Consider the following 24,862-nt stretch of genomic DNA (forward strand, 5'->3'; position numbering starts at 1 on the left):
GAAATGCTGCAAATATCCGATATGTGACTGGTACTACAGACATGCCAAATGAGTACATTAGTAGGAATACAAAAAATTAATTATAGCAATGTTTTGATAGCACTGTTCTGTTTGCACAATATTTAATATAATCCATGGGCATTGTTCAAAACCTCATGTTCCAATATGTCCACCAGAGTGATTGGCCAATTAGCATTAGATTTATTACAATTAAAAAAGTATGATAACACTAGAGTGACTGAACACATGTAAAGCAATGCAAATGGATATATAAATGAATACAAGATGAAAGACAGAGACATGATGGAATTTCAGCAGGTCCAGTAACATAGGTCACTCACATGGTCAGGGTCTAGCTGGCAGTGCCTAGCCAGCGCGTGCAGCAATCTCTGGATATACGGTCGGAAAATCGCATGGAGCACCGGGTCACTTTTATATAGATGCTCTCCTAATCGATACCAAAAATTAAAGGAGATCTCCACTACCTACAAAAGAAGGAGAAGAACAAGGACACAAAAAATGCATTTAGATTAGCTCACTCATAGATCTCAATGGATTGTGCGGCTGCAAGGCTATTATGCTTAGAATTGGGTTATTTCATGATCTCTGAACACTTTTTTTCTGCCGTGAATTGAAAACATAGAAAACATATCACATAGATACCACTTAACGCCTTTGAGTCAGCTTCTTAGGAACGTATCTGAAATGGGACACTGACAATCAGGATGGGCTGACTCATCCTAATCAGAAACCAGGACGTCATAAATTGGACTCCTTATGACGAGTCCAGTGAAGAAATTCTCACTCTGTTGCGTCTTGGTTCACCTCTGAACTGGAACCCCAGCTGGCGGCCACCTGCCCTAAACGCCAGAGTGATCCACTATTGACAAGAATACCCGGTGGGCCCAGATGACGTCACCAACAACCGCCTCCCATGACGACAAATTAAAAGGCTCCGAATGACAAAACCACGTTCTCCAAAGCCCTATCAAAATGAAAGCTAAATAATAACCTGACAATAATATCTACTGCAAACTGTAAGGAACAAAGCGAGATGAAAGAAACTGTCCAACAGCATTCTGCCCAAGGAAATTCTGTGACAAGCTCCCCACTATAGTTCTGCCTGATCAATGAACTATAGCTGGACTTTTTTAGACTGCTGTATATCAGCAAGTTTCTTTCTGCTTAAGTTTTTATGTGGACTTTCCAAGGTTTGCAATTTCGTGCACATTCCAGGAAAGTGGATTTCAGCATGGGGGTAAGCAGAATTCCTTTGGCCTGGAACCAGTGGATAAGGATTAGACGCTGCGACCAGAACCAGCACTCCCCTCCACGCAGGACGTCTTTAAAACTTTTATCAAAAAAGCCTGACCAAGTGTTCCTTGGATGAGTATACATTTAATGTTAACAATTAAGATACCATAGCAAACAAGTGTTGGAACAAGAAAGGAGGTGATTATTTACTTTTGAGTGAAGAAATATTGAAATAAATTGTACAAGACTGATTAAATTACTAGGTTGGCTAAAATAACGACTATTATAGTCAGTGTAAATTAACCCTGCTATGGTGAATATTTTTTATCCCATTGTCTCATTATCTCATGAGTAAGCAGTCATTTGTGTCATGGCAGATTGATTCACACAAGCATAAAAACTATTTTGGTTTATAATCTTTTACTAAGAACTATACTGAAAAGTCCTTCTATACTATTTTTTAACTAGTTAAAAAAACAACCGAATTAGCTATTGATGAACAAAAATATTTGAAGACTCAGAAATCACTATCCACTGGACAGAGAAAGTCTACAAACTACAAAATTCCATACTAATGTCAGTTTAGATCTTTTATGAGACATCAAATGAAATGCTTGGCGTTTCTTATCAATTTTCCAAACAAGTCCTTTTTCTACTTACACTTTACATATTTTACAGTTTTTAGTGCATGAACTTACTTCATACTGTGGGTGTCCTGCACAGATGAGAAGAAGCTCTAGTGTTCGAAGGTCTCCCAAACCCTGGCCAGGACTTCTTACTATTGTCTCCAAGAAAGTCTCACAGAGTTCAGTGAAAATACGGCAGTAATTCAAAACCCTGCAGGAAGACACCAAGTTATTGGTTAACTGGGACACACACAAATACATTATTTAATATATTGGGGAATCTGTCTTCTTTTGCTTATTAAATGTATTTATAATGCATTTACATTTAGAATGAAGTAAACATCTTAAACCTTTACCACTAACTTTAATGCACCAGTCAGTTCAGTAAAAGGCATCACAAAAACACCGCAAAATATTAAAGTTATCGGTCAGAATAAAACATTTCTAAAGGCAGTCAAAAAAAATGAAAAGGCAAAATAAAAACAGGAACTTGAACGGAATCAAGCAACTTTTGTTTCATGATGAGGTTCAGTAAGAGCACATAGACAATTTTGGTAAAAACAAGCCAAGATATTTAGGGGTGGGAAATTCAATAGTAAAATCTTCTAGTCAACTATGCAATTCACAATCAGCAACTGACAATGCCAAAAAAAAGGCAACGCAATCATCAAATTAAACAGTTTTAGACAGAGTATACTTTTTTGACAAGTGAACAGTATCACAATTGATTCCTATTCAGCACAGAGTCCAGCACCTTTTAACATCTTTTCTTGTTCGTTTATCTAGAAATGTAGAAACTGTAACCATGGAATGTTACGATAATATATTGTGGGAATCTGTGCTGCTGGAGAACAAATCAATACCCCTATTTTTATTGGTTTTGTTTGAAATGGCAACATACAAAACATGAAAAGGTTATTCCTAAGCAGATTTACATTTTACGGTAACTAGCAGAACAGATCAGATCCTGATTACTTTTGTCATGTTAACAGCACTGTCATATCCAAAGTAAAGACAGCTAAGAACAAATTACAGTTCATTTTTTAAAAGGTCCAACATTGTACATTCCTGTAAGACATTTCAGCAGTACAATTATAAGAATTAAAACTGTGATGAAAGATTACGCATAACATTAACACAGAGAAGATGAAATTATGACTTTCTGATTTTAGCACATACTGTTCTTCTAGCAAAGCATGGACACTTCTGGAAGCTGCCCCCTTTCCATGACGGCATCACATGATGCAAGATCTAAGCAGTTAAGATCACAGGCATTGCCTGTCCTTGTGCAGTAGGTTCATGCTGTACAGTTCTCTGGAAGCAAGAAAGTTTAATAATGATGAATGCAAAAAAAAAAAGAATGCATTACTTGTCTAGATCCTCCCGAGCCACTGCCATGTGGTAGGCCGTCTCCAGTGTCAGGACCCCTTGGAATAGTTGCAGTGCTAGGGGCATGTTGTTGTCTACATTCTCTATTGCATACAGAGCAGAGCATACGCAATCTGAGGCTGCCTCGTGCAAGTTGGTGGAGGTTTCATCCCTTTGCTAGAAAATGGAAAAAGAAAAACTTAATTCACATCTGATTGTTCTTCCGTAAAAAATGTTTAATAATATTAAAAATAATAAGAACCCATATCCTGTGTTTGCTTTCAAATCCATTTTTACCTTTTCAAAATACCGCATAATGTCCCACATTATAATGCTTCACCATTCATAAACATGCACAGTGTTATTAACAAGAACATCCACAGTGCTCTCCCAGCGCTGCTTCCAGATCAGCACTTAATGTTATAGGAAATACAGATGTGATATTTAAAGTTCTTTAAAGTCAGAAATAAGATGATTTAGGATAAGCTTTTAGCTACACGTGAAAGATACCTAACAAAAATCAAAAGATCAGAAAAATATTGAAGAATGAGATGGTATCTTTTTGCACCATCAAAGTTAAAAAGAAGGGAACTACACAAGCTCATCAACATATTTTCTGAATGAAAAATCTAATATTTTGTACAAGACTGTTAAAATCCATTTCTAATTATAGCTGCACTATTTTCTTTAGATATACAATTCTTTCTGCCTTTTAATATTTTTGGTAAGACTGTGTGGGTCAAATGTAGACAGAACTCTATGAGCAAGGGTTTGAGCCTGGGTCATGTTACCAGCTGACTGTGACCAGGATTCCCCAAGAGACGGCGCTTAGCCAATAGGGTGGGATTAGTCGGCCAGGGCTCTCTCAGCTCCCGGTGACACAGTGCCCCAGCAGCTTCCTGGGTATTTGTATGCATGTAGTTTTGCTGTTGAGGGACACGTCTCATAACCTCCAGCTAGGATTGGCATTGCCTGTAGTGTGAATAGATTAATGGCTCGAAGGTGAGTCGGTCAGAGAATACACTTCCCGTGTGTGGCTTCAGGGTTTGTGGGTGCAAGCCGAAATGTAAAAAACAAAGTTCACCATTTCCAACAAGGTGGGTATGACAAAAAATAATATGTGATTCTTAACTAAAAAGAGAACAAAATAGTATAAAACGCATTTGTAAAAGTAAAAATTTTATCAAGTAAAAACTGTTTTACCAATCTGTAATGAGAATATACTATCAAGATCATCTTCCGTGAAATGCTGACCAGTAATATCCAATTCTTCTATTTTAGAATCTTTTCTAAGGAATTATGCAAAAAAAAAACATCCCACATTTTATACATTATAATAACATAAATGTGCACAATTACACTTAAATGATTTATATGTAGGGTTAAAACAGGTCTGATCACTCACCAGCACCTGGAAGAGTATCATTAGCAGCTGGTTGTTGGCCATGAAGTTACTGTCCAGAACGCCAAGGTTAAACCAGCTCCCAAGGCAACGGAATACCTTAATCAGCATCTTCTCATCACTCCCTGTCTTTTCCACACAAGACATCTGAGAAAAATAAAATCAGCAAGCCCCTTACTATTCCTTTAGGCATTTATCCATCTGCAATACTCCTAAGAAAGTCTGAAGGCCAGCTTCATTACTGAGGTATTTTAAACAAACATTTTTTGCGTGGACAGATCAGTTCTGCAGGTTTTGGAGGGTTTTTGACGGAAGCTTATTAGCGCCGCAGAGAGAAAAAAATGATTGCATTAAAACAAGGTAATACTGCATTTAAACAAGACAGTGCAGCAACAGGACCCTCTTCATAAATACATTACTGAGTTTGGCTCTGGCTCGTGTGCCCTGGAATTGTTTATGGCTTTGTCATGCATTTCCATATGTCTTTACACTCGTGTATGTGGAGAACAACACAAAACTGATTTCTTCTCCTTTCCAAATGACACATTTCCTGCTGTTTGCTTTGTAATTCCAAATACATCTGATGTAAGCATAGGGTAAAAGCTTTTGAGGTTTTTGTGTGATCAACCAACAGAAACCGAGGAGAGACCTCGGTAATAGTAGGTATAAGGCTTACTGTTAACTCATCATAAATATATTCGGTTCAATGTTTAAGGATAAAACAACAACCCATCTACGTTTCTGCAGTTTCACATGAAGAATAATATACTTTCGAAAAGCTTTGCTGTTTCCGCTTCTCACAAAAGTGATGAAAATGACACACATTTAGGACAGGAATGCTTAATCACAGGGTGTTGTACTTAATGTACACAGTACATGTTGCTCCATCACTCTTAATTAATTTGCACAAAAAGGAGTGTGAAGATTGTTGTTAATGACAATCATAATTTGTATGGAAAAATATTATTGCATATATATTGCAAGATATGAATATATTAAGCAATATTGTTTATGAAGCAATTATCGCATTTACATGCAATGTTATCTTATTTAAATGTAATAAATAGATTTTTCTCCATGGCTCTAATATATATGTTCTATAGGATTTATTGGTATTATTTTATTAATTATACAATAATTACCATTGAAGATGGGAGACCTATGCTGCTGACTGTTTTAATGAAGGACGGTTTTCTTACCAGCAGAGTTACAACAGTGCTTGAGTAATACGCCAAGTCCTCAATGATCTCGGTGCGGCGATTGGCACCAATCCGGAGGGAACGGCTATGCACCTCTTCAGGTAGAACAGTGAGGATTTCAATCAGAAAGATGAGCGAGGAGACGTCGTTACTGTACCTTAAGAGGGGGGAAAAAAATCAATTTTCTTTAATCAGCATTTCTTCCTGCCCCCTCCAGTGTAACACACCAAAGCACAACAAAAAATTCACATCAGTGCTCCAATTTCCCTCTCAATTACAAGTGAAAAAAAATCAGGATACAAGAACAAAATATTCACTAATCTAATCTTTAAAAATATGTAATTTTTTTAAGGAAAAGGACCCCTTACAGGATTTGTATTACGAAAATATTAAAATATACACAATTAGTTTAAAACATAAAGAAAGGCTAGTTTATTTTATACTATTCACTATGGTTAAGAACATTAAATAAGTACATAATATTAGGCTTACTTTTCAATAAGCGTTTGGACGCAACCTTTCCAGGACGCCATCTGTAGAGCAAGATCGGCTATTGCTAGAGCAAGCTAAGGAAGAGACAAGAAAATGTATATTAAGGGCAATAAACATATCCCGTTTTCAAAACGATGACATAATACTGCTGAACATCTGACATAACTAGTTTCAGCTTGTATAGTCCTTTGAACAGTACAGGCCAAAAGCTTAAGAGTGACAAATGAAGTATCTATTTATTGGAGATTAAGACATTATTGCTCACTTCTTTACCCTGCTGCCTAAAATATGAATCCTTCCACACTTACCATATAATTTCCTCTCTATAAAAAAACCCTAAAAACATAAAAAACTTTAACAGCTCAGTGCATCCTCCTTTCATGAAGAAAGCTGTACAGTTGGTGATGTGCATGTTGCCTGACACATCATTGGCTTTGCTGAACAGACAATTGACTTCATTTTCTAATTATCTACAATGTTTCAAAGTTTTTTCCAAAGCCTTTTCAATAACAGTACTTTTACAGTCACAGATGTAAGGCTGAATTTATTCCAACATTCTTTTCTACAGACCTTTAAAGGTACAATATTATACCTTTGAAATCTGTTAGCACAGGTTGGATCAACCCTGAGAGCTAGGAATTTAACAGCAGGATATTGCTCCTTTAACTGGCTTTACTGAAATTCTAAAAGAATTTTATCATTTTGTTCTCAAAGTATTATGTCTGCTTCCCAATGTGGATGGGTTGTATTTCTTTTAGTTTGGTACAGCATTGTTGTTAATGTTTTGCCAAAACACTCTCCTATTGCCAGTAACTGGAATAACTAGCCAAAACACAAAACGTTATTTTTTTAACCTTTAACAATTACTTCAATGTTGAGATGACACCAATAACCTTGGAATAAACTCGTTAGCATTAAGAAGCGATACTGTCACTTAAATAAACAAACATTTCCCCTCCCCTCTTTGACAAACTCCATCTTAAAAGTGTTAAATACTAAGACCTGATACTCTGAACAGCTGATTTGTCTGACCTGTTCACTCTATGGGAAAGCCTAGTGTTCTAAAAACCTTTGTAAGCAACAAATTACCAAACAACAAGACCCTTCAAATGTTGTTCATGTTCTGCATTTATTTGTAAATGTGGAGGCACATGTTCATTCATGGTCATGTGAAATAAGAAAAGGATAATTGCAAGAAATCCAATGTCTTGAGCTTCAAAAGCAATCCTTCAGCAGCTAGCAATGAAGTCCATATTAAACATATTAAACTAAGGGAAAAAAAAGGAATTGCTGCTGTCACAACTCATTCTCTACTACAATACTGGAACACTTACTTTACCACTTATATGTACCCTAGTTACTTACTGGAACAATGCATTCTAATAATTGTTTTTATTTCTTGTATCTATATAGCAGAAATGTTTTTTTACCTGGGTGACAATAATTGGAGAGAGGTCTTTAAGGTTTTGTATGTGTGACAGCAGTGAGTCCCTCAGGGAAATGTGCGTTTCTGCAGGAAGCTCGTAGAATGAGGTCTGAATTTTCATCTTCATCGTCTGTGCTGCAAAGTAACACGATTCGACGTCTTGTTTTATCTGGAGCAATTGATCTGATATCTCCCATGCATACATCTAGGAGAAAATGAGAACATTATCAAGTTAAAACATGAATTTATAAAGCTAACATTCCAACAACAGCAAAAACAAACTACTACAATGTTGTGATACAATATCCTGTAAAAATGTCTGCTTACCCATTGGCAGGCCTGAATGTTGTCTTGTGGACAATAAGAGAATAAGAAAGGTTGCTAGAATGTGGAGACAATTCAGCTTATTTTGTCTGGTTGATAAATGCTAGCTGATTTCAGAATCTCATCCAGCTACACTTTTAACATCAGAACAGCTTCTCATAGACTCCTAGAAATCCATAAGTAAACCATTCTTAGCTTACCTCTGATTACATTTGTCCTAAAATCACTTGTATGAAAGACCTAATATGGTTATACAGCGCTTGATAACTCTAGAAAAACCTGTCAACATCCAAGTACATTATCAAATGCTGAAGACAAAAATAAAAATAATCATAAAACAATTTTGCATGTAGATAATTGATTTCACATATTTCTCATCTGCTAATACAAGAACAATAAGTATTGCTTGAGAACTGATTTTGAGAGAACATACACAGTATTTGAATTTAATTTAATACCTAAATTGCAAATAAGACTGTAGAAATGTTTTAGTCAACCATCATTAACAAATACTGAACTACTGTATTTTGGAAATAGTTTTGTGCAAAATTTGATTAAAAATGTATTAGTACAAATGTAAGCATTTTAATTGTCATAACTTAAAATCTTGTCCTGACGGTAATCTGCTTTTTAATTTTGCCCGTAGAGGAGGTCCGATAATACTCTGTTCAGAAAGAACCCACAGTCGGGGTCAGGTAGGCTTGTGGAATGGAGCACATTATAATCACCAAACACCTGCCGTTTTTACGCCAAATGCTGGTCTGAAGTATCCTTAGATATAACAGGTCATTCATACAAACATGCATGGCGATAAATGTCTGAAATACATTTACTGGGATTGCTTTTAGTTTGTGAAACACTTGAACTGCTTCAAGGGAGCTTTCTTATCTTGTCACAGAATTTAGGAGCCTGCACTGCAGATATCAAATGTGTCAAGTGCGAGCAGAAGAGTTTAAAGTCTGCCAATTGTGAGCAAACACATGGTGGTTTACACTGTGGCTGATGACATTCAAGCAAAAGGGTCTCCCTCTCTGCTCCGGAGAGTCCCTGTCTAACAGATTTTATCTTTAGCTGTTTAATTTAAAAAAAATGAAACACCTGATCAGGTTAATAGGTGAAAATGTTAAATTAAGTACTTTAGAGAAACTTTAACTAAATTCATACTGTCCTTAAAGACCAGTATCTCCTTAATTATAAATGTAGTTTTAACAAATTATAGACTTAAATTATTAATAACTTCCAAGCATTCCTAATCTTTAACAAAATGGTTATTTAAAATGATCCATCATACTAACTCTACAGGTATACTCCAGGAACAGAGTATGAGATGCATTATCCAATACATTTTTTAACTTAGGTTAGGTTAAAATTATCTATGAAATGTAATAGGTAAGGTTAACTAGCCTTGGGAACTGGATTCAAAACCTCTGAAATGTTCCTTCTGACTGTAAAATATAGAATTATAAGCATCTTTGGCAATGACTTATGGTCAGATGTGAAAATTATACACTAAATCCCACCATTATGTGAAATACTATACAAACACCTAGTTCTGAGATACTGTAAAACCCATACTAGCAGTTAAGAAACTCCATGTGCAAACAATCTGTAGATGAGAAGAGTCTTCTTCATTGTAATACGAGATTCACTAAGCTTCAAATCACAAACTGAGAGTTGTCACTTTGTAAGGAAAAATGTATATTAGACAACTTTCTCATCCGTGTCTATACATGTAACAAAAGCTCAGTGTACTCGCTGTACTAGGAAAGCTTAAACAGGAGGTACTTGAATTTTTAATGTTGGTTTCTGTGACCACAGTTATTCCAGGGAGCAACACAACCAAGGGCACTGAAAGAAACTGCCTCAATGCCTAAGCCACCTGCCATAGTGCCTGTAAGAGTTTTAAAACATCTTCAGCACACACTGCTTATAACACTCTTAAAATGCCATAACAGCACATCTGATCTACAACCCTGACACACTTTCAGTTCAGTTTGTCATATGCGCAACTGAAATGAAATGCAAAGGAATGGGTAAAGGTTTATTCCATGCTAAAAGAATTTGTGAGCCTTTTCTTTTTAGCATGGAATAAACCTTTACCTGTTCCTTTGCAGTCTACGCTTGCTGACACAGCTCCCTACTTGAACTTCTACAGTGCAGTGAAATGCTTATTTGCATGCATGCTACAATACAAAGACATTGATGAAACACCAAACTTAAAACACAGAACAGCGGCAGCAGCAACAACAACATCAAAAACAAAGTTAAATATCATACACCTTAAATAAGTCAGCACAAGCAGTGTGCAAAAAAACATCAGTGTGAGTCAGTGGTAGGGGTAGAGTTCAGTAATCTGACAGCTTGCAGGAAGAAGCTGTCTCTGAATCTGGAGAAACATGCCTCTACGCTCCTGTAACACTTACCAAGAGGGCAGGGGACAGAAACGTGAGAAACCAGAATGATTGTTAGTAATACTCTTAACCTTCCTGAGGCACTAAGTGTCAGCCACCCCACCTGTTCAGTCACAACTCAATTTTCTCTCACACACACAAGTGGAACTGAAGTAGGATTTGTTACTTCAGATCAAATGGTGGGAGTGTTTTTCTTCAGGTTCACGACACAATTTCCAATGCGTCTTTGGGAAATTCTGGAATTAAGGGTTTTCCTACAGGATAAAGCTCTGGCAAGGTGATAACCTCCACCATCCTAGCTATCCAACAGCTAGATTACTTTGCAAGCCTGCAAACTAGCTATCTTATTATTGTAACTAAATGATATTATCCTGAACAAGATATTATGAAGTAGTTTGATTATATAGGGTTCATCAAAGATGTAGATTTCCCATGATGCTCCCTATAATGCATTGCTATTTGCTGTTTTGTGTCTGCATCAAGCCATCGTGTTCTTTTTGCTACTGCGGTGCTGTTAATTTTGCACTGACTGAGTTAATACATTTTTTCCACTTGGAAAATTAAATGGATTCCACTCATTTTATTATTCTTTAGAAATGATTTTTATCACCAAGTTGTGCAAGTGAAGAAGGAACCCAGAGTTTGCCTGTGACCCGGTGATCCATCTGCAAGGAAACCCTTCATATTTTTTCCCAAGTTGATTACTGACATAGCTCTCAAGGGTCCAAAACTCCAATGTGTGCGTTTTTCTATCGAAAACTGAGATTGCATATGATATTGATGGGGGGGGGGGGGGGGTACCACGCCTACAAACACATTGCTTAATTAATGGAATTAGTCTCGAAAACATTTTCAAAATTTTACATTCATTACTTAATTTGTTAAATCAACCTAAACTTAGATGCAAATGTGAGATTTCCAGACTAAGGCATGAGATTTGGTTCCATTTCGTGACACTTGAGAGCTATGTTTACATACCATCTCAGCTGCTGGCTGACAAATACTTGTACAATACATTACGCAACAGTATTTCAATATGGATTCTTGTGTAAAATCATGTTATCTTGTGTACATGACAGCACTGAAATATTTCATTCACTGTGAAATAAGGGGTTATAGTACAGAACAAACTATTGTTCTCTCACCAGTCTCTCTTCTTTACATGGTTCATGAGCTTGTAAAGAAAATAAAACACTTTGCAAAAATAATAATGAATTCCATAGCAAAGGCACCAATGTCATATTTTCGACAAAGCCCTAGAAAATGTGTCCTCATTCACCTTAGTGAATCACCTAAAGTACAAATGATAGAACTCTTTTCAATCTCATTCTGAAAAAAATCTAGAATCTACACTATTATCTATACCAGAACCTCAAAGTTAAACTTTCTCTGCTTGAGGCTTTAGTTTCAGGTTTTCTTCCCATATGCAAGTCAACACACTTGCAAGTCCTGACAAACACTTGACCTTGTCTAGGAGGGTCTCTGGAGATTGAAGATGTTAAATCCATCGGGTCATTACACCCTACCTTTTTACCACTCAATCTTACAAGAAACGGACAATACAGTGCAGTCCGAAAGTATTTGGACAGTGACACAATTTTTGCTGTTTTGGCTCTGTACTCCAGCACGTTGGATTTAAAATGAAACATTGACTATGAGGTTAAAGTGCAGAATGTCAGCTTTAATTAGAGGGTATTTACGTCTATATTGGGTGAACCACATAGGAATCACAGCCCTTTTTATCCAAAGTCCTCCCATTTTAGGGGACAAAAAGTAATTGCAATGTGCAAAAAAACTCAGCAGGGTATTTAAAACAGGATTCCTTGGGTATTCAATACAAGATGACACTGCATTTAGCGGAAGGTGAAAAGCATAGGGGGCACTGAGACAGGGGCGTGCCACCTCCTAATGTCAAAGAGCCATTTCCTGCCACCTAACTCTACAAATTACCCAAAATCAGAAACTTGAAAATAATATTATGAAGATACACAACGTGTAAGCATAACTTTATGGTGTATAATAATATTGAAGAACCAATTTCACATTTTCGAGAAAGCCCTGGAAATTTTGTCCTTTTTTTGGGAGGGATTTTGTGAATCACCCAATATACAAACTAAAGAACTCTTTCTCATCTGCTTTTGAAAAAAAGTCCATTATAAATCGAGCATTTTGTAGAGAATGTTTAATTGCTGACATACTGTAGAAGAAAGTCAGTTTAAATCAGAGACAGCAATTTTAAATATGATTCACTACGTGTATTCTATAAGGAAACAGAAACTGCTCACAACGTGAATGCATTAGTCTTATTAACTAATATCACTAAATCAACACAATGTTATGTGATATTGGTAGCAGAAATATATTATAAAAATGGTAAAGTTTCTGTAAGCTAATTGCTTCTTCTGCATGTTAAAACAGGGTTATTTGAATTGTAAGTTTTACCAACAGGTTGGATAGCCAGATTTCTGCTTGTGATATCGAATAAAAAAAACAAATATGGACAGGAAACTTTCTACACAGGCAAGAAGGTCTACAGTACATATTGTTTTGCAAAGAATCAACTTAATTCTTTCAATAGAAGAAGAGATGGGTCATTGCGGCCTAAACAAATTTTGTTTCAGATATTAAATTTAACACATTTAGAGAGTTGGAGGGATACGAGTTTAATACATCTCGGGTTCCCATAACTACACACTTGCATACTGGTTAAATGAGTGCAGCTCATTTCAAGCATACCTTCAGCAAATATGCGCATGTTAGCACAGCTAAAATTAAAATCGTTAATAGTTTTTGCTCTTCATCAGCGATCTTGGCGTTCCTGTCTCCGCATAAGTACTTACGCAAACGTTAGGGGAACAGTTCCATTTCAGATTTGGCTTAAAACTATATTGGGAAACACTTCTAGTACCAAAGACAAAGGTATAACAAATAAAGTCAGACGAATTTAGCACTTACAAATACATTTACATCTGACAACAAAATGCAAATATACCCTTTAGCCCTACAGCTCCTCTACTGAACTGTTTCAGCATTTCCTGCTGGCGTTAGCCAATAAAAACGCGGAAATCAAAGGGAAGTAAGTTGAAGTGAGAGAAACAAATGAAATCCATCACAAATATATCTGTTACATTCTTTATGCGCATACTTTATCTACTCTACTACCAAGCGTAACGTTAACTAAAATCGATAACGAATACTTGCACGATTTTCTACATATCACATGCTCGTTTTGGAAACACACAACTAAGCATGGTCAGCACCGATCCTTCTGAATATTTCAGTTAAGAACAAATTAATACGTATTATGAGATATTCTAAAGTAACGTTCATAAAATAAGGTAATTGCTAAGTAATACTTATGTACAGACGAAGTAAATTAATCTTGTTTTCGCCATCATCGCTGCGATTAGGTCCCACAGGAATCCGGATGGGAGACTGCATTCTGCTTTTCCATTTGACATAAAATATCAGCAGTATGCGTATATTACAAAAAAACATCACTTTAATCTTCGTCGTCAGCACGATGCTTGTAGTTAATGCAGTGTCGGTGTAGTGAAATAATATGTTTAAAAATGTAAACATAGTAAACATTTCAGCTGTCCTTTTGCATCCACCGATAACTTCCTCGAAGGCCACACGAAATCCCCGGAGTTTCCCGAACCCCGCTTACCGATCTCTGCAGCTCTCCGAGCCATACGGAGGCTCTCTCCTTGCCGGCGGGGTCCGGGTCATGATAAAGAGCCTGTACGGCCTGATACACCAGCGAAAGGGAAGGCTTGCCACCCTCCATGCCGCCCCCACTTTTTAACTAAGTAAAAATAGTTATTAATCTTCTATATGTTATTTTCCAGAAAGCTAATTTGATTACTGTAATGATATTTATTCTGATCTTGTATTCTCTCCTCTGACCGCCATCTCAAACACACAGAAACCCCGCGTGTGCCTGGTAAACGCCCCCGTCTGGAAATAGACTACAGGAACTATATTCACTCTGCACCGAGACTAGGGGGTTTGTCTTGTAGGTGCACTCAAAAATTTAAACGTTTGAGAAGACGGCGTTCATGAAGAACAGTGAGCGAGTCAATTGACTTCTTAAGACTTTTTAATCCCCTTTGGTGCCAGATTACATTTCTGCTCCGGCATGCGTTTTCTATTTCTACTCTATAGAATCATTTTAAAATTAAGAATACATTTAAGAAAAATCCCTAAAAAATTTTCAAAAATTATGTTCACAATGTTTGTTAATTTCCTTGGCCAACACTGTTTACGGTTTACGAAATCAGGTGTAGAGGAGTCTTCTTCTTCCTATTATTATTATTATTATTATTATTATTATTATTATTATTATTATTATTATTGGTGGTGGTGGTGTTATTAATAATAACATAAACATTATTATACATTAGTTGTTACCCTGTAATTAAATTAAATGCTTCCATACATTATCAGAAAGCTGCTTGTGCACAATGATTCAGAGACCCCAATGAAATTATGCCACAGGTCTTTGTAAGATGGGAGGAACACTTGGAAAAACTCATGTGAACATGGGGGAACATGCAATTTCTACATGGTGTATACTGGTACACAGATATGAATACTGGACTGAAGATTTTTGAGGCAGCAGTCCTAAACATTAGTTCACTTACTGCACCAACCCAAAATGTATCTATAGTTCGCAGTACAGAAAAATCATGTCAGTGAATGTAAATTCACACTGTACTTAAAATAGTATTAAGAATTTTACAGAAAAATCACAGACATTTTGTAAGGTGATGTATTTTCTTGTTAGTGTGTTGTTTAACATCTTGGAGAACTATCAAGCACTCATAAGAATGCAATATTATTGTCTTACCTATCGAAGAAAGAATATGAAAACAGTTTCCAGTCTAGGATACACATTTTTATCTTTAATACATCGTCATCATAAAATGTCAAACATTATTTGATTTATTAAACCCAGGTGAGCTTCTTACAGACAAATATAGCGATCAGAATCAGAGTCTGCATTCTGGAGCTGCGAGACAGTTAGATAAGACTTTATTGATCCCGAAGGGAAATTGAGGTGTTACAGCAGCCCAGCCCAAGACAAGCAAAAACAGAATAGACTAAAAATTAAAATAAGTACAGCAATACAAAATAAAATAAAAATAGAGTTTGGTGTGTGCAAAATATGCTAATAGCCACTGCAAAACAATAAAATATGTGCAAAATGCACATAGGTATATACAGATTGATAGTACCACAGTATAAACAGTATATTAATGCAGCTGAGATACGGCAAACTTCTGAATGATGCCTTGTGCTGGTATCGAAGGTCTATAACAATTTTAATAGATCTAAATATGGAAACAAAAGGTCTGTACTGTTACATTTGTCAACAGGAGGCACTTCTTTACACAAAGGGTTGCGGGAGTCTGCAACACGCTACCCAGCCATGTTTTCGAAGCCAATACTTTGTCTTTGGAAGAACAGCTGGAAAAGGTCCGTGGATTAGTAAAATACTCAAATTAAAGGAGCTGTATGTATGGAATTCCCTCTTATGATTTGCAGTCTTTCTTTAATAATCGTCAAGTGACATTCCATGATTCTAGGTTGGGGGGGTGCCTTGAGCAGAAACAATTGTAAAGTTTACCTTAGTTATACCTAGTTCAGGTGGGTAGCTGCGTCAGCATACGTACAGTAGTCTGCAAAAGAACCAGCAATAGGTTTATTCCATGCTGAAAAGAGAAGAGAGAAAACACTATACCTAGGTATACCTGGTATACCTTACCTTAGTATACCTAGGTAAGTTGTGGATTAATGATTGTCAAGGAGCAGTACCGACACACAATATAAAATCACACTAAGAGCACAGAGAAGAAGAGAAAGAAGAAGAAGCAGGAGCACGAGAAGAGAGAGAAATCCAGAGGAGTGGAAGCTTGTGCCAGGCGAGAGCCCCTACTTCATGATCATCCAAACCAAACCTGACTGGAGCTAAGTATCTGAACCTTGTTAGAGAGAGTTTGCTATTCTGTGTTTTATAATAATTAAAATAATTGCTTACACTTTCCGCACATTCCACTCAAAGCACTTTATAGATAATGGGGACTCCCCTCCACCATCACCAATGTGCAGCCCCACCTGGATGATGTGACAGCAGCCATAGTGCACCAGAACGCTCACCACACATCAGCTCTCAGTGGGGAGGAGAGCAGAGTGATGAAGCCAGTTCATAGATGGGGAGTATTAGGAGGCTGTGATTGGTAAAGGCCAATGGGAAATTTGGCCAGGATGCCGGGGTTTCAAGAAACGCCCTGGGACTTTTAGTGACCACAGAGAGTCAGGACCTTGGTTTTACGCCTCATCCAAAGGATGGCGTCTTTTTATACTATAGTGTCCCTGTCACTATACTGGGGCATTAGGACCCACATAGACTGCAGGGTGAGTGCCCCCCTACTGGACCCACTAACACCTCTTCCAGCAGCAACCTTAGTTTTTCCCAGGAGGTCTCTGATCCAGGTACTGACCAGGCTCACACCTGCTGAGCTTCAGTGGGTTGCCACATGTGAGTTGTAGAGAACTTGGGTTTCCTAGGTAAAAGATGCCTCAGAAACGTCTTTCCTGCTTAGGGTGCATTTTTATGGATAGGTATATAGGCTCCCATTTATTTTGTGGCATCCGGGGTGCAGAGAGAGAGATTTAACTACAGGTTACTTTGTACTTAGTTAGAAGGCAGCTCATCTCTTATGTGGCCTCTGTAGGCATTAAGAGTTTAAACCACTGCTCGGGCATTTTGCGAGAAATCACTTACAAGTTGGGGATTATGAACAGTTATTTCACTGATTGGCTAAACTGCTCGGTCAATTCCTGATTTTCACCAATTTCTTAACCCCCCCCCCATTGGTAATAATATTAGAGTGGGATATGATGAGGATCTCTGCAGGAACCTACAGTAGTATGAAATTAGACTGACAGAAAATGCAAAGAGTGTAGACTGAAGCAGTGAGTGGCTATTCTGTTTCTGCTGGTCTAGACATTTGAGAGTTAATAATATCAAATATCAAATGATTGTTCACTGAAATGTTCTCAATAATTTGCATTTCAGTGTGTTTTTCAAACTGAATAAACATATGTTTTTTGCTTTCGATTTTGTGTTGATAAGGTTTCACTTTCTCAAAGGGTGTGAACTTGTCTGATATCTTTCTGACCATACACAGTCACAGTCATTTTGAGCTGCTATTTATATTTTACGGGAAGAGAATGAGGGAATGGGGTTTATAACTGAAGTCTGGTAGGAACATTCGATCTTAATCTCATCCACTTCCACTATCCTACATCTATATTTCTCACACCCTGGACGTCCCTTTCACAGATCTCTCTCACACCCCTCTTTCCACCCCCTCTATACCGTTGCAGCACCTCCCTAGCTCCTCACAAGTGGGAGTGGGGATTTGGGTAGCCTTGTTCCTGATTCTTGTAGCTGGTCCGCCTTTCTCTCAGCCAGGGGAAGTACGCTGAATACTCTCTATACACCTCTCACCCCTCTGTCAAATTTGCTACTGAGACTATGTTGCTGTAAGCTTCTGACCAGTTCACCAGTTCAGAGTAAGAACAAACACAGTGAGCCAGGTGTCACCTGAATGTTTCTTGGACTACAGGACATTGTACTCCTAGTATTAAATGTATTTACATGCCATTATAGATTTAGCATAGGATGTTATGTTGACCAGTCTGCAGGAATAAACTCTCCAGAAAGAAGTGTCTCTCTTGTTTTGTTTTTTTTGTTCTTTTTCTTTATGTTACACAGGTGAAGGTCTTGGCCTGTCTCCTGCTGAAAATGATACATTGAGAATACTTCAATTCATCAAAATGTTGAACATCAAAGTGACAGCAAAATTCAATAGATCCTAAATTATAAATATAAAACAGAAAATGAACAAGAAAAAGGTTTCTTCAGTGCTGAAAAGAGAAGAAAAGAAATAAGATGGTTCAGCTGTGTCAAGGCCTGAAGAAGGCTCCACAGCTGAAACGTTGTGTAACTCCTTTTGGTCAGATAACGAGCTGCTGGCAAAATACATTGTAATACCACTCATGAGCACACTTTCAACAGCACACCTGTAGAATATAGTAAGGATAGTTGAATGTTGACCAATTTTTTAAAACTGTTTGAGGAAGTTAAGGCACTATTGTACCTTCTTTGTAACTCCAGTTACATGCTGGGACCACATTAAATCATTAGTAATGAAAGTACCCAGGAGCCTGAAGCTGCTAACCATTTCTACAGCCAGGCCTTTGATGTCAACAGGGGTGTGGTCAACCAGCTGTTTGATTTTGCTGGCGTGGAGGGAGAGATTATTGTCAACACACCACTCCGCGAGGTTCCTGACCTCATCCCTGTAGGCCATCTCATCGTTACTGGTGATTAGGCCGATGATCATCGGATCGTGTCATCAGCATACTTGAAGTTGGAGTTGGAGCTGTCTGGCCACACAATTGAAGGTAAACAAAGACAACTGCAGGGGACTAAGCACGCCCCCCTGAGGGGTATTTATATTTACCATCAGCACGGAAAAAAGCTTTCGATCGACACTCAGTCTGTGGTCTGCCAGTGAGAAAATCCTGAATCCAGCTGCAAAGACAGGAGCTGATAACCAGATCATTAAGCTTGACTGGTCTGGATGGAACTACTGCATAGTGTTAATGGCACAGCTGTAATCAAAGAATAGCATTCTGTGTGCCTTTATCATCCAGATGAGCCAAGGCAGTCTGAAGTGCCAGGGAAATAGTATCGTCACTGTACCTGTTATGCCTGTATGCAAATTGAAGCACTCAGGTAACACAGTGTTCTTATTTTACCCGAAGAAGGCCCCACAGCCTAAATATTGTGTTTTCTTTCTTCTCTTTTCAGCACGGAATAAACCTATTACTTGTTCCATAGTGTTAATATGCCTTATGACTAGTCTGTCAAAGCATTTCATTGCAGTAGATGTGAGCGATACCAGTCTGTTATCATTAAAACAGATCTCAGTATTTTTGTTCGGCACTGGTATGGTAGTGGTTTTCTTAAAACACTTGGGAAAAGAAGATTGTAAAAGTGAAAGATTAAAAATATCCGTAAAAACCATGGCTCATTGGTCTGCAGGACTTAAGGACCCGTCACCTTCTGTATGTTCTGAAAGTTGCCCTGACTTCAGCCTCAATGACAGACACGAGGCCATACCAGCAGAGGGCTGGGAGCACTCGAGCTGGTGGTTCTGTGATTTCCTACTTGTTTATCCCTGAACTGTTTGGCTAAGGTCTATTTCAGTAATGACCTTTGAGATTGATACTGCAAACATGAAAAAGTCCATTTAAATTTACTTTATTTAATATCAGGGATTTTCTGACACCACACACCTGAATCACCCTGACTTGAAGTGAAAGATGACTTTTCCTTGTTAAAATCACATAACCTCAAAAGAAAAAATCCTAAATTTCTATTGATAATTTTTTCTATGCTATCTTATGTTTCTGTGTTGCATACAATAGTTAAGCATATACAACAGACAGCTATGAATTCATAAATTGTGCTATAAGCTCAACTGTAAATTAATGAATTGTTAAATATTGCTTTCTAGAACAAAGTACCATTGCCGTATAAACTGAAATAAAATCCGCTGTCCAAGTAGCTTTATCACATACAGATATCTGAAACTTATTGTAAGGTTCAGTGTTTGGAGAGTTTACAATACAATAGCATTGTTTGATTCTGTGTCACCCCAACCTTAAAACGAATGCTTTTTTTTTACAAGGATATACAAAATAATGAAGCAATGCACCTGACTTGATAGAGGGTTAGTTACTGTTCATTGTGTTTTAACATTATGATCTTTTTCAATGGCTTAACAGTGGCATGGTGGTTGCAAATGGTTGTGTTACAGCTCCTGGGACCTAGGTTTGATTCCTTGCTGGGGCGTTTTCTGATAGTTCTCCATGTGTTCTTCCTGTCACAGTTCCACAATCTCACCACCAGAGGGCACCCCAAGCTTTGCTTGCTAGTCCAGCTGCCCGCAGAGCACAGACCAAGCAGACTACTGTAGCCAATCCCTGATTGGCAAGTGTACCTATGCCTCCACGCCTCCCCTCCTCAGGCCTATATAAGATCACTTTATTAGCCATATACACTTTCTTGCATTAGGAATTCGTCTTTTCACATACCCCAGCTTGCTCTCCATGAGACACAGACACACAGATAACTCTGCTTCCCGCTCTTGCAGTGTTAATTCGTACTTCTTTGTTGGGCTCAAGATCTTGACTTTCTTGAGGTTTTTTTTCTCTTCTAAGTATTTTCCTCCTTGTCCTTCACTCGTTGGCTCACTCCTTGTATTTGTTCCCGTTGTTTGTTACCTTGCAGCTGTTGTTTATTGTTCCCTGCTTCAGGTGTTTTGTGTATTCGCCCTGTATTATCTACCTGGTTCTGGACTTCAAGACTGTTTCAAGACTTCGGTTGTGGATTGTGTTATATTGTTCTCATCTGGGCTGTGACCTGTGATGAGAGATACTGTATGCCATGCACTCTTTACCAACTGGATTAGGCTCACCATGTCCCTGTAAGAATAGGTCTGTCATGGAAAATGAATGGATAGATACGTTTTTTGGTGCTTGACTGCCTCCTCAGCTTTAATATAAATAGGAGCTGCAGTAGCTCAGATGGCAAAGGTGTCTAGCTCCTGACTGGAAGGTCCTGGGTTCAATCCTGGGTAGGGGCAAGTAATGGAACTTGCTCTTATTCCTTCCAGATAGCTCCCAAGTCCACTTAGCCTGCTTTCCAAATAAGCACTGGGGGTTAATCCTTCTGGGGTTAATAGACTGGCCAGAGTGTAATGCTGACCACATCACCTCTGCTTCCACTGTTGGATAGTCAAGAAAAATTGTGGCCCTTGCCCCTTGTTCCCCCATGGGCCTTTATGGCCTGAAAAGGGACCTACTTACCTACTATTGTAAGTAACCAATAATTATGCCGACATGTCGATTATTTTGCGAGTGTTAACAAATTAAAGGTGTCTGTTAGTTTGTCAGTGTTACCTGTTCTTGTCAACTTTCTGAATACTTCAAATGGGAAATACCCAGTAAATGCAGGGTCTAGTAATAGTGTCTGCAACTGCCTTGTTAAATTCAAGAATCCTTCTCCAGGTTCTTCCCTTTCCACTTGTGACTACTCTCTCTTCCGCCGTGGAAACTGAAGCATTGTTTCTCTTTAGTGAGATCTGCTCCATTTTGACCTCATAAAGCCTCTTAGTCAGGCGTCTGCACTGGATGCAGGAAATACCCCTCAACTTTCACACCAGTGAAGTATTTTGTATGCAGATACAAGAAAAGACAAGAATGCCGTCACAAAACATGAAATAAGCTTTTCGGGTCCATGCAAAGCTTCTTAAGATATTTAAGAGTCAAGCGCAGACCACAAAACAATAACATAAAGACCGAAGTGAGCTTTTCTCCTTAAAATACAGTATGTGTGAATGAGGTGGGAGCTCCTGTCTGGGATCTGTCTGTTGACTTTAATGTTTAATACTGTGCCACAGTTCTGCCTGTAACTATGAAATTATGCTCTCAAAATTCTATTTAAAATAAAACATACTAAATACTCCTTAAACATGTGAAAAGAAACTATATATTTTGGGTTGACAGAAAGTAACTTTTACCAGAATACAATTTCTGAACTTTGTTTTTCAATTACCTTCTCACCCTTCTCATGTGGTCAACTACTGCACTTCTTCTTTCACAGTCATATTGTTATGAAGTGTCTTTAAGAATCTAGATACAATGTGTAATGCCTGGCTATAGTCAACACTGACAGATCTTGAGAGCTTCAAGGCATGAGGATGTTTGCTGAGATGTACTGTAGGTACTGTAGGGGTCTGATCTAAGAAATTACAAAATTTACTTTGGTATACCTTGGTTAATTAAGATATGGGGAAATGATTAAGTGACCATCATTAGTCCAGGAAGACAGGAGTAAACAGGCAGGTAGAGAAAAAAGGGGCCAGAAGATACAGAGGAAGACAGGAGAGGAAAGGAAGAAAGCAAGATCAGATTGGAGTATAAGAGAGTTACTGTAAGTTTTTCTGTAAAAAACAGCCTCTCCTGGTTGGTGTTTTTTAGAATAGGCTCCCATTCATTCTGTAGCATCCAGGTTTACAGAGAGAGAGATTTTACTCTCTAGTTCTTATTCTAGTTCTTAAACTGTTTAGTAGGCAGCTTTATCTCTCCTGTTGGCCTTTGTAGGCATTATATAAGAGTTCGAATACTTAGCAGTCTGGGGCCTCTGTGTAGGCCTATCGGACACCTTGTCTGTAAATTTGTTCATAGTGTAACCTGTATGATGTATGTATGTTTAGGTAGTGTATAGTTTAGCGTGTCATTGTCATTATTAATACAAATGTTTATCCCACTTTGCCTGAATTATTACTCTTTTCACCAATGCTGTGGCAGAGAACAAAGAGCTCAGGTGCCTCCTATTATACGAACCTCTCAGGTATATCATTGACAAAATCATTTACACGTTGGGAGATTGGAGTATTTACTTTAAGTATTGATTTATTTGCTCATTCATTTCAGATTTTGTCTATTTTTATAACTCTTACTTGTAACACTATGTACATCTTTGTAAAGTATTTCTGTGGCAGTTCATTTTGTAACATTTGTTTTTCAAGACGAAACAACAAGGAAAAAATGAGACAGATAGTATAATAATCCACAGACAGAATACAGATGCTCACAGACTAGGACAAAAAAGGTTCATAAAGGGACCATGTGTTATCTTCCTTTACCCTGTAAGACGGTGCAGTAAAACACACTGATTTCTTTAAGTTTTATTAACACACTTTATATGTAATATACTGTATTTAAAGAATAAAAAAAAACATTATTATGACTCATTCTCCACAGATAAGAACTTCAAACTTTTCTTTATCTGGTCTTACCAATACACCATTGAATATATACCAATAAGCTATGGCATACATAAGCACACAATCAACTTGTTCAATACATATAATGAGTATCCATCCATTAACTTGAATGAAAAGGTCAAGTCAAAATCCTACGCTCCATTAAGCTCAAACGCATGTGTGGTCCTCCCCTAGCCCAGGTCGTATTATACCCATGCACTGATAAATCACAGCTTGGTTATATTACAACCCCGGGTCAAGAAAAGACTTGTCTTCACAGGGACCTGTATGAATGGAAAGGTTATTCCTAACAATCATTACCATTTCACATTAATTTATTATCACTTTATTTCTTTACACTTTATTTATCAAAGTAATTTCAAATTCCCAAACTCTCTTGTGAACAGTGAAATGTCCATTCTGGATTAAATTTCAAGTCCTGTAACTCAGGTACACCCAAATTGTGATGTTTAATTTGTACAGCACAGGACCAGTCCTTCTTTTAAACTTAGGCAGAGCTCTCCCTTTCTGTGACAATGAAATCTAAACTGAAATCTTCACTATGAACTATAATAATAATAATAATTTCTAATGAATGAAATTAATTAATTCTTCTTATTCTCATTCTTGTGTAAATAAACAAACAAACTGACAGTGCGCCACCACTATGTTGAAAAGCAGGCAATTTTGAAGCTGAAAGAAAATTAATAAATCAGAACCACAGCATACTGAAGAAGAAAATAAAGGTATAATTACCAGTCAGTTGGTTAAGGAAAACATCTGTGGAAGGGAAAATCGATTAGAATTGGAAAGGAAAACAATGAAACAATTCCTGTTCTTATCACCAACAACATCCAGAGGATACTGACATAGATGTTGAAATACCCTGTTCACAGAACACTGAGACAGCTAAATTAAACACTACACTACAAGATTTAAAACTTTCCTCATCTGCATCAACAACATAAAAGCCAGGTTATAAATTGCTCCGAAGTACAAAGATGAACCAAAGCTTGAACAACCTTTTATGGACACATGAGACCAAGACCAGCTTTAACCAAAATTATGGAAAGGTCAAACTATGGAAATAGAAAGGACCTGCAAGATTACTAAACAACACCTCCTGTTCTGTGAAGCATGGTGGAGATAATCTCGTGCCCTGTCCATGCATGGTTCCCTCTTGAACTGTATACTGTAGCTTGTCTTTATTGGTGATGCATCTTATGATAGAAGCAGCAAACTCAATTCATTCTGAAATCTCCTAAAACATTCCTTACCGGGTAGCTCTTCACCACAACCACAACACATGCATGACAATCCACAACACACGGCCTATGCCAGAAAGGAGTAATCAGGAAAGTGGGAATTTTTAGACCACGCCAGTTTCTAGATTTAAATTCAATTAAACATGCATTTTACAGGCTGAAAACAAAGTTGACGTCAGAACTC

The 24,862-nt window shown here is 37.6% G+C and overlaps 1 protein-coding gene across 2 annotated transcripts in view; it reads right to left on the reverse strand.

The window, feature by feature from the left end:
* The window catches only part of tnpo3 (transportin 3), a 31,450-nt gene extending 16,980 nt beyond the window's left edge, over positions 1-14,470 (reverse strand). For both annotated transcript variants that reach the window (XM_088645489.1, XM_088645488.1), the window contains exons 1-8: positions 14,173-14,470; positions 7,772-7,972; positions 6,342-6,415; positions 5,850-6,006; positions 4,654-4,797; positions 3,250-3,425; positions 1,953-2,091; positions 342-485 (exon numbers count right to left, since the gene is read on the reverse strand). In XM_088645489.1, the coding sequence (XP_088501615.1) occupies positions 342-485; positions 1,953-2,091; positions 3,250-3,425; positions 4,654-4,797; positions 5,850-6,006; positions 6,342-6,415; positions 7,772-7,972; positions 14,173-14,292 (1,155 nt within the window). In that variant the 5' untranslated portion in view covers positions 14,293-14,470. The remainder of the gene's footprint in view (positions 1-341; positions 486-1,952; positions 2,092-3,249; positions 3,426-4,653; positions 4,798-5,849; positions 6,007-6,341; positions 6,416-7,771; positions 7,973-14,172) is intronic.
* Positions 14,471-24,862: the final 10,392 nt, after the last annotated feature.

The sequence above is a fragment of the Lepisosteus platostomus genome, chromosome 9, assembly GCF_059453375.1.
Source record: "Lepisosteus platostomus isolate fLepPlt1 chromosome 9, fLepPlt1.hap1, whole genome shotgun sequence".
Classification (NCBI taxonomy): Eukaryota; Metazoa; Chordata; class Actinopteri; order Semionotiformes; family Lepisosteidae; genus Lepisosteus; species Lepisosteus platostomus.